Raw genomic sequence first — 12,653 nt, forward strand, 5'->3', positions numbered from 1 at the left:
CTCCAGGTGTTTTTCCAGGATTTTGGGCAGAATGCGCCAAACTCCCGCATCCGACAGATACACAGAGCCCATATGGTGAGCAGAGGGCCTGTTAGACTCCCAAAGTTCACCACGAGGTTGTCTGGGATGTGTAATTTGAACAGATGATAGAAGAAATATATTAAAATTTGATTGAAATATATTAAAAGTTTGATTTTCCTAGTGGACACCACAGCCTTGTGCTCCACTTGGCTCGGGAAGAGCTGCTGATGGATTCCTCCAGGGCTCGCTCAGCCTTGCACTTGAGCAATGGGATTTCATCACTTATTTCCCAAATCTGGGATCACATTCTGCCAGACTGGCTCACAGTCAGACGGACACAACCCAAAATCCAGGCTGGGTCTTCTTCCTTTCACACATTTCTATCATAATCATCATTGACACCTGTCTGGTGGTTAAAGAACTACTTAATCCCTGAGGTGTACCCACACAAAAGTCATGGCACCTGCAAATAAACAACTTTAACTCGCTGTAAGCATCACCACAACCACCATTATTGCAAATTTTTTGGATGGTCACTCATTCTTGTGACCTTCCCCAAATCCTTGTGCGCTGTGGGCATCAGCAGATGCGAGGGTGACTCGGTACAGAAGGGAATTCTGGAGTTTTCCCAAGGAAAGCAGGAGGACAAAGCACAATGGCAGCATTCATCCTGCCGGCGGTGCCATCCTGCCCTCATTGTTCTGCAAAACAAAACAAATCCAAGAGGGACGCGGTCGCAAAATGACTTCAAGCGTCAAGAATCCCTCTGCCAGCACAAAAAAGAAAAAAAAAAAAAAGGAAAATTGAAAACTATTAATTAAAAAGCATTGAGAAAACCACTCATTAAGAAACGAGTTGCTTGAACTGTAGAAAAGCCAAATTATAACTCTTGCTTTCTATGCTGTGATTTGCTCTCAGAGATGGAGAGAGGCCAAAGGCCAGTGAGAAGAAACTCTCAGGGACGAGCTCCTGCAGCAACACCAGTGGTCTGAGCTTCTGCAGATGTCCCTGAAACGTGATTTATCCTTTATATTTATCTCCTGATAATTCTCTTGTCAGCAATTGCTTTTCTGCTCTATAAACTCACAATGTTAGCACTTCTTTCATCAGGCAACAGTTGCATCCCCTGATGTAAAAGATATTAAAATGCCTGGCCTTTTTCCTCCTTTATAAGTGAAGAAACTGTGAACAAGCAATTTTTTTTGTCATGAATTATCGTAACTGTTGACTGTGGTATTCCTTATCATTTCTGCTGTGTATAGAAACAGCTTCATTAATACGATAGTTAAATTAATTTAAAAATTCAGACGGTGTCTCTAAAGCAAGGAGACTCAGCCCCTGGGTGGGGATGAGGGGGTAGGAGGGAAAATTTTTGGGGTGAAAATCACAGAATCACAGAATGTTTGGGGTTGGCAGGGACTCTTGGAGATTCTCCATGGCAGGGTGACCTGGAGCAGGTGACAGGAACACACTCAGGTGAGGTTGGAATGTCTCCAGAGGGACTCTGCAGGTTCAGAGCTCTGCCACCCTCAACGTGAAGAAACTTCATCTCATGTTGAGGTTAAACTTATGTTTCGGTTTATGGCCATTACTCCTCATCCTGTTGCTCAGTATCACCAAAAATAATCTGGGATCATCCTCTGGAGATGTTTCTATGGATTGATGGGATCACTCTCTGCTCCAGACAGAAATCTAAAATCTGTAACTCTAATGAAAGGCTGAATTTCGAGAGGCTTTTGGAGGCTCCTTTTCAACAGAGGAAATTCTCTGAAGGCTTGAACACTTTTCATCCCGATTTAGGTGTTTATTATGACCGATGGTCCCACACAGATGCAGATTTATTGTGGTTTAGGTGTTTATTATGACCGATGGTCCCACACAAACGCAGATGTATAGCTATTTAGGTGTTTATTGTGACTGAGGATCCTACAAGAGCGAATTTATGGTGTTTATTGTGGCTGAAAGTTCCACAAAGACGAGGGTTTATCACTGTTTAGGGGCTTACTGTGACTATCCTACAAATGAGGGTTTATCGCGATTTAGGCGTTCATTGTGACCGAGGATCCTACACGCGCATATTTATCACAATTTCTGTGCTTATTGTGGCTGAACGTCCCGAAGACGCAAGTTTATCGCTGCTTAAACGTTTATTGTGACCGACGGTCCCCCAAGCGCGGGTTTAACCACAGTTTAGGTGTTTATTTATTTACTGAGACCGCCGCTCCCGCCGCCATCGCGGCCGCCGCCGCGCGGCGCCTCAAGCGAGCGGAGGGGGCGTGGCCTCCGCGTCAGCCCCGCCCCGCGTGCGCGTTCCGGAAGTGACGTAGCGCGCGGTGACCTTCAGAGGCGGCGGGCGGGTGTCGGGCCAGGCCGTGCCGCTCGGGGTTTCCTCCGGTTCCTTCCGCATCTCTCGAGGCTTTCTCTCGCTTCCCTGCGCTCCCCGCCACCATGCCCAGGGGCAGCCGCAGCCGCACGTCGCGCGTGCCGCCCCCCGCCAGGTGAGGGCGGCCGGGACCCCCTCTCCTTGTCTCCCCCGCGCGGGCCGCAGCGGCCTGGCCGCCATTGTGAGGGAGGGTGACGCACCGGGGTGGTGGCAGCGCCCGGCTGGTTTGAGTTGGGCTGGCTCTGGGTTAGCGGAGCGGGGTTGGGCGCTCTGGGGGTTGGAAATGGGTCTGCTCGGCCGCAGGGTCTGGATAATCACCGTGTTAATCAACCGCTTTTGGGTCATGGTGTGTTTTTCCCCAAAACAGCACAGCCCTATGTGGGCTGGGGAATAACCAGGCAGAAGGAAGCCTGTAATCCTGACCCTGTCTTGCATAAGACGGTCACCAGAACACCGAGTTCATTCCTTCAACGTGTACGAAGGGTGTGTGTAATCCCAGCGTGATCCTTGGGGCCTCCTGTGCAGCGCCTCGGGTCGCACTGGGCGGTCCCTGTGTGTCCTTTCCACCTCGGGACATCCTGCTCCTCACGGGAGGGACGGTGGAATCCTGGCCCTGCAGCCTCGCGGCTTCTGCCCGGCCTGCAGTGAGATGATGATGATGATGATGATGAAGATGAAGTAGTGATGTTTCTCTCTGTATCCCCGCAGCCGGTCACACCCGGTGAGAGCCGCGTCTCCATCACCGGCTCCTCGGGCCTCTGTCCCCGCAGCGGCTCCGCCTTCTGCCGTGGCGGCCCCAGCGCCGAAGCAGCCGGGGCTGATGGCCCAGATGGCCACAACTGCTGCCGGGGTGGCCGTGGGCTCGGCCGTGGGACACACCATCGGCCACGCCATCACCGGAGGATTTAGTGGAGGGGGCAGCTCCGAAGCTGCCAGGCCTGATATCACTTACCAGGTGAGGGGAAGCACAGCTGGACACCATCTGATGGCAGCTCAGCTCCACGTGGGCTGAGGGAATTGCTGGAGCCTTCAACACCACATGAGTCACAGCTGGAGTACTTACAGTCTTTATATAGTCTATATATATATATATGTATCAAGTCATATATAGTCTGTAGCTACAGACTGAATCTCCAAGGTAACTCACCATGAGTCATCTTAAAAAGATGTTACTCTTAAAAAGAGTTCAGAGGGATGCAGGAGTGATGTGTGGCAGGGTGTTGCTGTTCTTTTCTACTGTATTATTCCTCTGATTCACACAAGACTTTCATGTCCCAGGGCTGATGCTGGTGAGACCTTTGCTCAGGTGCTATCCAGAGTTACCTGAGTGTATCAGAATCACTCAAGTGTTTGTAATTAAAAAAAAAAATGCTCTGAATGTGGCATTCCACTACTGCAAAATTGTTTTGTACTTCAGTCCTTCACTTGTTTTCCATTAAAAAAATGAAGATTTTGACTGAAATGCAGGGAAGAACCCTCAGCAAACAGTGTGGGGGTGGTTTGGCTTTGTGTGAAGGGTCCTTATGGAGCCATTTGGTCTTTCAGGAGCCCCGGGCTGCTGAGGCTGCCCAGCAGCAGCAGCAGTATGGTCCTTGCCAATATGAGATTAAACAATTCCTGGAGTGTGCCCAGAACCAGACTGACCTCAAGCTGTGTGAGGGCTTCAGTGAAGTGCTCAAGCAGTGCAGGGTTGCCAATGGTAAGTACACAGTGCTGGCAGGCAGCTGGTGAATGGGATAATCAGTAAAAGTATCCTGGGAATGATGTCCTGGGGGTTTGATCCAGCTGCTGAAGGATGGGGAGTGATGAAGCTGCTCTGAAATCAGGTAAAGCAGCTGCTGTTCTGTTGGGCTTCTTGCTTGGGTGCTGTATGTCTGGCTGGGCTGGAGGGAGGGTGAATTCCTGATGCTTTGTGCTGGTAAATGGATTGAAGGTGATTGGAAAAGTGGCAGCAGCACATGGAGGGCATTAGCAGAGCTCTAAGGACAGCGAAACCATTCTGTCCTGGGAGGAAGGAGGTAGCTGTGCCCCAGTGCTGATGTCTGCAGTTCAGCATATCCCAGAAAATGCATGAGGGAAGGGGGAACACCCTGACAAATCTGTCTTATGGCAAGGAAAGCACCTTCCATTCAGGCATCCAGAACTTCTGAGAGCTCCTTATTCCATTCAGGGATCCAAAACTTCCTGAAGTAACTCCTTCCCTTTCAGGTTTGGCCTAAACCTGCACGAGGAGGCTGCTGAAGATCATCTTGCAAGAACTGACCTATGAATGAAAACAAAAAAAAGCTTCAGTAATAAAGTTTAAAGCTGTCTGGTATCTTGTTAGTCCATATATTAACACTCTCATCCCTGTGGCTTGACTCCTGCCATAGCTGCCTCTGATGTGATCCAACTTCACAGCTGTGATTTAATTTAGCACAAAATGGAAGAGTGAATTATAAAGCGGAATGAGCTAACGTGGGTTTAACTGGTTTGCTGATTGTTGCGTTGAATGTATGTAATGTCTATAAATAAACTCTCTCTAGAAATACCTTGCTTTAGTTGAGTGCTGAAGGGTGAGGAGGTGAGAATTGACTTAGGATGTTCTGCAAGTGTTCATTTTCATGAGGGGCTGCTCCTGTGGCTTTTCCCTCCTGCCTGGCTCAGGCAAGTGACAAAGCTACTGCTGCTACATGAAAATAATAATTTTAAAGTATTTACTGATGCAAAGTGCAAACTCTCCCATCGGAGGGAGCAGCCACATCATGCCTTGCTCAAATCCTTGGGGCTGATAAAGTAAACAGCCTCCTGGACATCACTGGAAAAGCCTAGGGAAGCTGTGCTCCCACCAGGAACTGTGGTGGGGAATAACCCTGCTCTGAAAAGTGTAATTCCTGTTAAATATTAAATACTTTCCCTAGCATGACCTATTTTCTCTAAAGTGCTATTTTACTGTTGGCTGTTCTGCCCGTTCCTGAAACACTTCACCTCTCACCTGCAGTTCCTGGACGTGAAAAGATTAAATCAGTGTTGAAAAGGGAGTCACTGCACACTGGGGCGTTGAGGATATCGAGCTGCCTGTCCTGGTGACACGGGCACTCTGCTGATCAAGCTCCCACCTCATTTCGGGAGTGTTTCACCATCCTCCTGAAACTGAAATAAAACCAACGAGGGGTTTGGGCAATCTGTGACAACAGGAAATTGCCTGTAGCAGAGGCAGGGGCGATTCGGTTAGATATTAGGGGAAAAAAATATTAAAAAATCACTGTTCGGGTGGCCAGGCATTGGAATAGTTTCCCAGAGAAGTTGTGGAGTCACCCATGCCTGGAGGTGTCCAAGAGGCGCCCGGACCTGGCGCTGGGTAAGGATTGAGCGGCTCAGTGGTTACGGTGCCAGTACCGGGACTCTCTCACCTTTCCCGATTCCGCGCTCCCAGCCCGGCCCAGCCTCCCCCGCGTCCCGGGGGCAGCCGCAGCAACACCCCCGGGGAGGAGGGGCCGGGGCTCGGCGGCGGAAGGGTTAAACCGGGGAAGTGCCGCAGCTCCGGGGCGGCCCCCGGCCCCCCCTTGCCCCTTGCCCGGCCATGCCCGCCCGGCGCCCGCCGCTGCCAACTCGCGCTGCGCTTTCTGCGGGGCCGGGCGGCGGCGGCCGGCCCTGAGCGCTCGGCTCCCGGCGGCTCCCGGCGGCTCCCGGCGGCTCCCGGCGGCTCCCGGCGGCTCCCGGCGGCTGCAGGCCCGGGCCCGGCCCGGCGCTGCCCCAGCGAGGTGAGGAGCCGGCGGCGCTGAGGGGAGGGTGTGTGAGGGGGGGTCCTGCCCCGGAAAACTCCCGTGCTCAGCGTTCTTTGTCTCCGGGTCGGGAGCAGGAGCACCCCGGGGCTGAGGGAGAGGGGCCGCGTTCCCTACCGGCCTAACAGCTTGCTTTTTCTTGAGCTTTGCGGGTTTATCCCAGTGGATATTTGAATATCTTTGTCCTCCTCAGAGACCCCCCCGATCCCCCCGTTTGGCAGCTGTGGGCGGGGGGCGATGCCCAGCGCCTCACCCTCAGGGTTCCTGCGGGCAGAAAATCCCCTCACGACCCCCCTTGCACTCTGCTAATGAACCCAGGGGATCCCATCAGAGCCCTGCACCGGCTCCTTATATAATTTTATATGTATTTTAAACTAACTCCCGGGTTCTTCCCGCCCAGGAGAAGGCAGCCCACAGATTCCAGGCAGTGCTCCCCAGCCTCCAGCCCTTCCCCACAACACCAACCCCCATGACCTGGATTTTCAAAAATAATCAGTTTTTGGTTACCCGCCCCAGCTTAGAGAGATTTTATTTTCCCTACTTCCTGGTCCTGCCTGTCTTCTGTGATTTCAGCTTGGTTTGGCGTTACTCACAGTGTTTCCAACTAAGATTTTGTAAGTTAATTTCATGGCTGTTTAGAAATGCTCCAGCCCATGTTAGACATCCCTGGCAGCAGCAGCCAGACACCCAAAACACCACTTTGGTCCTTAAAACCAGGTCAGGACAGATACACGTTGCTAATGAGATTTAAATGTATTTAGAGCTGCCAGTGCCTTGGCAGAGTTATTGAGAAGAGAGCAAAGGAAAGCTCACAGAATTGGGGATCTCCTGCCCACTTCTGTCCCCTCCCCAGCAACAAATTGTCATCCCAAAGTGACAATTTTGCTGCCCAGGATTGTAATAACTGCTTTCCATCCTAACTGCTTGCACTCCGTGTATGGGCACAGAAACAAGCTGACTAAAAACCCCTCCAAGCCTGAAATAGGAAAAAGAAATGGGACAAGAGCGTTTCAGGAGTTGGGGAGGCTGCTGGCAGCCGCACAGGAGTGGCTGAGGGAACTCTTTCAGCTGCTGTCCTCACGCTGGCTCAGCTCCCACTGTCCCCAGTCCCTCTGTCCCCACCTGCACCCTGACCCACACAGCCCCTCTCGCTGCTTCACTGACCCTCACCACTTCTTTTTCCTCCTCAGTCCCTTTTTTATTCCTTTTAAACACTGTTTTCCCTCCTTACTCTCAGCCAAAGATGATTTTTTAATCTTAATAATAAGGAAGAGAAAAACAATAGGGGCAGATTCCAGGTTCCCTGTGGGGTGGTGTTGGTGTGGGGTGGTGTTTCTGGAGGCTGCTGCTGTGAGCTGGGCACAGGGAAGGGATGAGGTTTTGGGATGCTGCAGCATTTCCCAAAGCCTTGGCTGGTTCTGCCCCTGGGGACAGCCAGGCTGTGAGGGAATCCAGTGGGGTTTCTCCTGTTCCCAGAGGGATCTCCACAGCATCCCAAAGGCAAACCTTGGCTTTTCCAAGCAGCAAAATACCCCCTTTGGCTGGTCCAGGATCTTCCTTCTCTTCTTTCCTCCTCAATGTTTTTATTTCCAGAAGGGATTGATGATCGCAGCTTTGGGGGAAGTGAGTGCCCATCCTCACTCTTTTTTCCTTGCAGCCCCTTTCTGCCCTCAGACAAGCCCAGAGTGCTGCCTGACAGGAGCCAGAGATGACCAAGGAAGAAGATCTACCAGACTGGAACTCATCCAAGGAGTTTTATGAAAAATATGAGCCGAAGGAGGTTTTGGGCAGGTAAAGCTTTATTTTTGGCAAGCGACTTGTTTTGGTTGCACGTCCTCCAGTGCCAGATAGGAACAGTGTTCCCTGGGAATCTGATACAAACAGGGCCCACAGCAGCATGGGGCTAAAAATAGCATGGAACAGCACTTTCCATCAGCTCAAAACCTTCTGTCCCACCGAGACAGGGCGACAGAGCGAGACCCGCTGGTGCATGAAAATCCCAGCCAGCCCAGGTGCCGGTGGCTGGGCAGGCAGGGATGGAACCCCCCTTTTCTCCCTGTTGTCCCTGGCAGGGGGGTGAGCAGCGTGGTCCGGCGGTGCATCCACAAAACCACGAGGCAGGAATACGCCGTGAAGATCATCGACATCACGGCGGGGAACATCTCCCCCAAGGAGGTGCAGGAGCTGCGGGAAGCCACCACGAAGGAGATCGACATCCTCCGCAAGGTCTCGGGCCACCCCAACGTCAGTAAGTCAGGCCTTGAGCATCCAGTCAAGGGGAATTTCTGCCCTGTTTGTTCCTCAGGGTGTCCCCAGGAAGGGTTTTTGGGATGAAATCCCTGGATGATGCCGGGCACCTGCTCAGAGCATTGTTTGCTCTCCCTCCACACAAACACCCCAGCAGTGCCCCCCGTGTTGTCTCCCAACCACAACCCTTGTGAAGATCAGCTCCTCATTAACTCAGTTAGGAGCTTAATCAGATTTTGAGTTCATTGATGGACAGGAACACTGTGCTCACAGCCCCTGTGCTTTATTGCAGTCCAGCTGAAGGACAGCTATGAAACCAGCACCTTCTTCTTCTTGGTGTTTGACCTGTAAGTACCAGCTGGCTCAGCACGCTGGGCCCACTCCCTCTCTGCAGATCGGTCCCAGCTTTTTACGGCCCAAAAATGGCAAAGTGGAAGGGACAAGCAGCCCTTAAGGTAGAATCAAGCCCCAATTATTGCAAGCTCATTGCAGCTCTGCTGCCAGCACTGTTTCCCCTCTGTCAGCGGCTCAGCGCTGCTCGGGTTTCCCTGTAACCTTTGGTGGGAGCTGTCATGCATCCTCGAGGGTTATTTATATGCTCAGTGGGACCAGGGTGTCTGCAAAGCCACAATTCCCAATGCCAGGGCAGTGCAGTGGATGGCAGAGGAGTGGGATGGCACTGGGAGAGCCCCATCCCTGCCCGATCTTTTGGTGGTAGGACTCGGTGATCTTAAAGATCTTTTCCAGCCTTAACAATTCTGTGTTTCTATCCAAAAGCTGCCCTCTCTGGGCACAGTTTCTTCTCCTCCTGCCTGATATTTTACTGAAATACATAAAGGCATTTTTACCCCTTTTTATTTTGGGCTATTAAGGGGCACAGACCCCTGATTGATTCTCCCCAGGAACTCAGGGCTGGTTTTCTGTTGCAGCTCAGCCTCTGCCTGACTCTGTTTCCCCTCTGTGCAGGATGAAGAGAGGGGAGCTCTTTGACTACCTCACTGAGAAAGTCACCTTGAGCGAGAAGGAAACCAGGTAAGGGCAGGTGCAGAGGGGTGAAAATCACCCTGAAAGTGCAGTGTGTGACCTTGCAGCCAGCACAGCACCCTGGGCTGTGTCCTTGTGCACTGTCCCTGTCCCTGGGATTGTGGTGTCAGTGGACATTTGGGATTGGGAATGAGCTGTCCCCATCCCCAGGAAGATCATGCGAGCGCTGCTGGAAGTGATCCAGTACCTGCACTCCATCAACATTGTCCACCGGGACCTGAAGCCAGAGAACATCCTGCTGGATGATGACATGAACATCAAGCTGACTGATTTTGGTTTTTCCTGCCAGCTGAACGAGAATGAGAAGCTCAAAGGTAGGGGGCTGGCGAGGTTTGGGGTATGCTGGGCTGGTGAGATTTTCCAGCCCCACTCTCTCCTTGTCACCAGTCTCACCTGGGGGTGCAAACTGGTGCTGTTTGGCTGCTTTTGCAGTCCTCACACACAAGTTCTGCCTGCACACAACCTCTACACTTCTCTCCTTGCCATGAAAACATTGCTGCTCTTTAGGAGAACTATCCTAATCCATTCCACTTCTTTTTTCCTCCAGCTGATCCCCATTACCTCATCCACTTACTGCCCAGCATTATTTCCCTCAGCTCCTACATGCCAAGACCCACATATCCAACAACAGGCATCCCCTCCCACAACCATCCATAAAATTTTCTTTGCTCACTTTTTAGCCACAATAATTCACAAAAAAAGTCACCAGTGAGATGCACACAGGTTGCAGTTTCATCTCTGTGAGCGCCATCCCTGCAAAGATCCCACCATGGGCTGCCTGGGGCAGGTGGGAATGGCACTGCCCTGTGTCACTGTCCCCACAGAGATCTGTGGCACTCCTGGCTACCTGGCCCCCGAGATCCTGCAGTGCTCCATGGATGATGAGCACCAAGGCTACGGGAAGGAGGTGGATATGTGAGTGAGAAGCTGTTCCCTAAACACACATGGGTGGTTTGAGGCACAGCCAGAATTGTGCCGATGGGGACCTGTTTGAGTGTTTGGAAACAATGAAATGATGCACCAAAAGCCAATATTGGTGGTTGTGAGGGGCTCTCTGGGTGTCCAGGGGGCTCTGCACAGAGCAGGGGGAGAGGCAGCCTGGAGACAAGCCCATCTCCCCGCTTCGCCCCATTGTGTGAGGGAAAGCAACACTTTCTGCTCATAAAAGTCAGCGTAGGCTGAGCTCCAGGACATGGGGGATTTAAACACACCTTGTGCAGCCCCTGAGAGAGCAGCCAGCTCAGGGCAGCCCACAAGCTCTGCAGGGACTTTGCCACCACCTCTGGTGGCTTCAGGCTGTAGTGGTCAGAGTTGTGACACACACCAGGGCATTTCATCCCCTTTCCAGTTTGAGCCAGGACAGCTGGCACTGCACTGCCTGAGCTGTGCCTGAGGGCATCCAGCCCGGCTGGCATCACCAAAGCCCCACTCCCTTCCCTAAAAAACTCTGCAAGGATCAAATACTCCATCTCAAAGCATCCTCCTGCAGCATCCAGGGAGCAGCTCCTCACCAGCTCAGCTCAGCTCAGAGCCCCCCTCCCCAGACACACACAGGGCATTTCCCTGCTGGTTTTCCAGGGAGGCAGAGGCAGGTGGGGCCAGCCTTGGGGTGCAGGGCCAGCTGGGTGCCCAGGGGTGGCACAGGGTGCTGGAGGCTCGGTGTGGGCTGCCCACAGGTGGAGCACCGGGGTGATCATGTACACCCTGCTGGCCGGCTCGCCGCCCTTCTGGCACCGCAAGCAGATGCTGATGCTGCGCATGATCATGAACGGCGATTACCAGTTCGGCTCCCCGGAGTGGGACGACCGCTCCGACACCGTCAAGGACCTGGTAGGTGCTTGGGCTGGGAAAGCTTGGAGTGGAGGGGGTGTTGCAGAGCCCTGGGATAGCCCAGATTGAGCGGGTGCCCTGTGCAGATCTCGCGGTTCCTGGTGGTGGACCCGCGGCAGCGATACACGGCGGGCGAGGCGCTGGCACACCCCTTCTTCCAGCAGTACGATGTGGAGGAGGTCCGGCACTTCAGCCCCTTCCGCAAATTCAAGGTGGGAATGAGGCTGGGAGCTGCAGGAGCCAGCAGTGGGATGGGTTACTGGGGGCTGGGTAAGGTTGGTGGGGCTGGGTTTTGGGAGGATTTGGCAGTCTGGGTGCAGACCAGGCACTCCCTCACAGCAGGGAGTTAAGGGAGAAGGGAGAAACTGCCTCTCACCTCCAAAAAACATTGAAAGAGCTGGAGGGTTCAGCCTGGAGAAGGCTCCAAGGAGACTTTAGAGCCTCTTCCATTGCCTAAGAGGCTCCAAGAGAGCTGGAGAGGGGCTTTGGACAAAGGATGGAGTGACAGGGCAAAGGGGAATGACTTCCCACTGCCAGAGGGCAGGGTTAGATGGGATAGTGGGAAGAAATTCTTGGCTGTGAGGGTGGTCAGGCCCTGGCAGAGGTTTCCCAGAAAAGCTGTGGCTGCACCATCCCTGGAGGTTATCCAAGGCCAGGTCAGACAGGGCTTGTAGCAACCTGGGATAGTGTGAGGTGTCCCTGCCCATGGCAGGGGGTGGAGTAAAATGGGCTTTAAGTTCCCTGTTAACTCAAACCATGCTGTGATTGTGTGATTCCCTGGCATGAACCCCTGCCATTGCCAGCCCCACAGGAACTAAACTGTGCCACGCACTGAGCTCCCTCCTGACTCCCCCACATGCACTGGGACCACCCCATTGTGGGAATTCCCTTGAATACCAGGCTGTTGTGGGAGAATCCTCCTGAATTCCAGGCTGTTGTGGGAATTGCCCTGAATGTTCCCTGTGTCACAGGTGATCTGCCTGACCGTCCTGGCCTCGGTGAGGATTTACTACCAGTACCGGCTGGCGAAGTCGGTGACCAGGGAGCTGGTGGTCAGGGACCCCTACGCCCTCAAGCCCGTCCGCAAGCTCATCGACGCCTGTGCCTTCCGCACCTACCGCCACTGGGTGAAGAAAGGGGAGGCCCAGAACAGAGCTGCCCTCTTTGAGAACACCTGCAAGGCCATCCTGCTCACCCTGGCAGCCGAGGAGGGGCTGTTCTGATCCCTGCCCCAGCTCCTGGTTTGGCTCACAGCAGGCGAGTAAAATCTTGGAAAACAAAATGGTGATTTCTGGGGTTTTTAAATTTTCTTTCGCTGGGCTCAGGACTGGTGCAAATACAAACCCAGCAAATAATTTGCTCCT

General features: G+C 53.0%; 2 protein-coding genes across 2 annotated transcripts; both read left to right on the plus strand.

The window, feature by feature from the left end:
* The first annotated feature begins 2,322 nt into the window (after positions 1 to 2,322).
* CHCHD2 (coiled-coil-helix-coiled-coil-helix domain containing 2) lies at positions 2,323 to 4,934 on the plus strand. Its single transcript, XM_058854335.1, has 4 exons — positions 2,323 to 2,519; positions 3,113 to 3,359; positions 3,950 to 4,103; positions 4,613 to 4,934. The coding sequence occupies exons 1-4, from the start codon at positions 2,470 to 2,472 to the stop codon at positions 4,621 to 4,623; spliced, it is 462 nt and encodes a 153-aa protein (XP_058710318.1). The 5' UTR covers positions 2,323 to 2,469; the 3' UTR covers positions 4,624 to 4,934.
* Positions 4,935 to 5,839: 905 nt separating this feature from the next.
* PHKG1 (phosphorylase kinase catalytic subunit gamma 1) lies at positions 5,840 to 12,571 on the plus strand. Its single transcript, XM_058854331.1, has 10 exons — positions 5,840 to 6,147; positions 7,826 to 7,959; positions 8,241 to 8,416; positions 8,708 to 8,762; positions 9,382 to 9,447; positions 9,610 to 9,773; positions 10,284 to 10,374; positions 11,136 to 11,289; positions 11,376 to 11,501; positions 12,261 to 12,571. The coding sequence occupies exons 2-10, from the start codon at positions 7,877 to 7,879 to the stop codon at positions 12,510 to 12,512; spliced, it is 1,167 nt and encodes a 388-aa protein (XP_058710314.1). The 5' UTR covers positions 5,840 to 6,147; positions 7,826 to 7,876; the 3' UTR covers positions 12,513 to 12,571.
* The last annotated feature ends 82 nt before the right edge of the window (positions 12,572 to 12,653 follow it).

This window comes from Poecile atricapillus, chromosome 21 (genome assembly GCF_030490865.1).
Source record: "Poecile atricapillus isolate bPoeAtr1 chromosome 21, bPoeAtr1.hap1, whole genome shotgun sequence".
NCBI lineage: Eukaryota > Metazoa > Chordata > Aves > Passeriformes > Paridae > Poecile > Poecile atricapillus.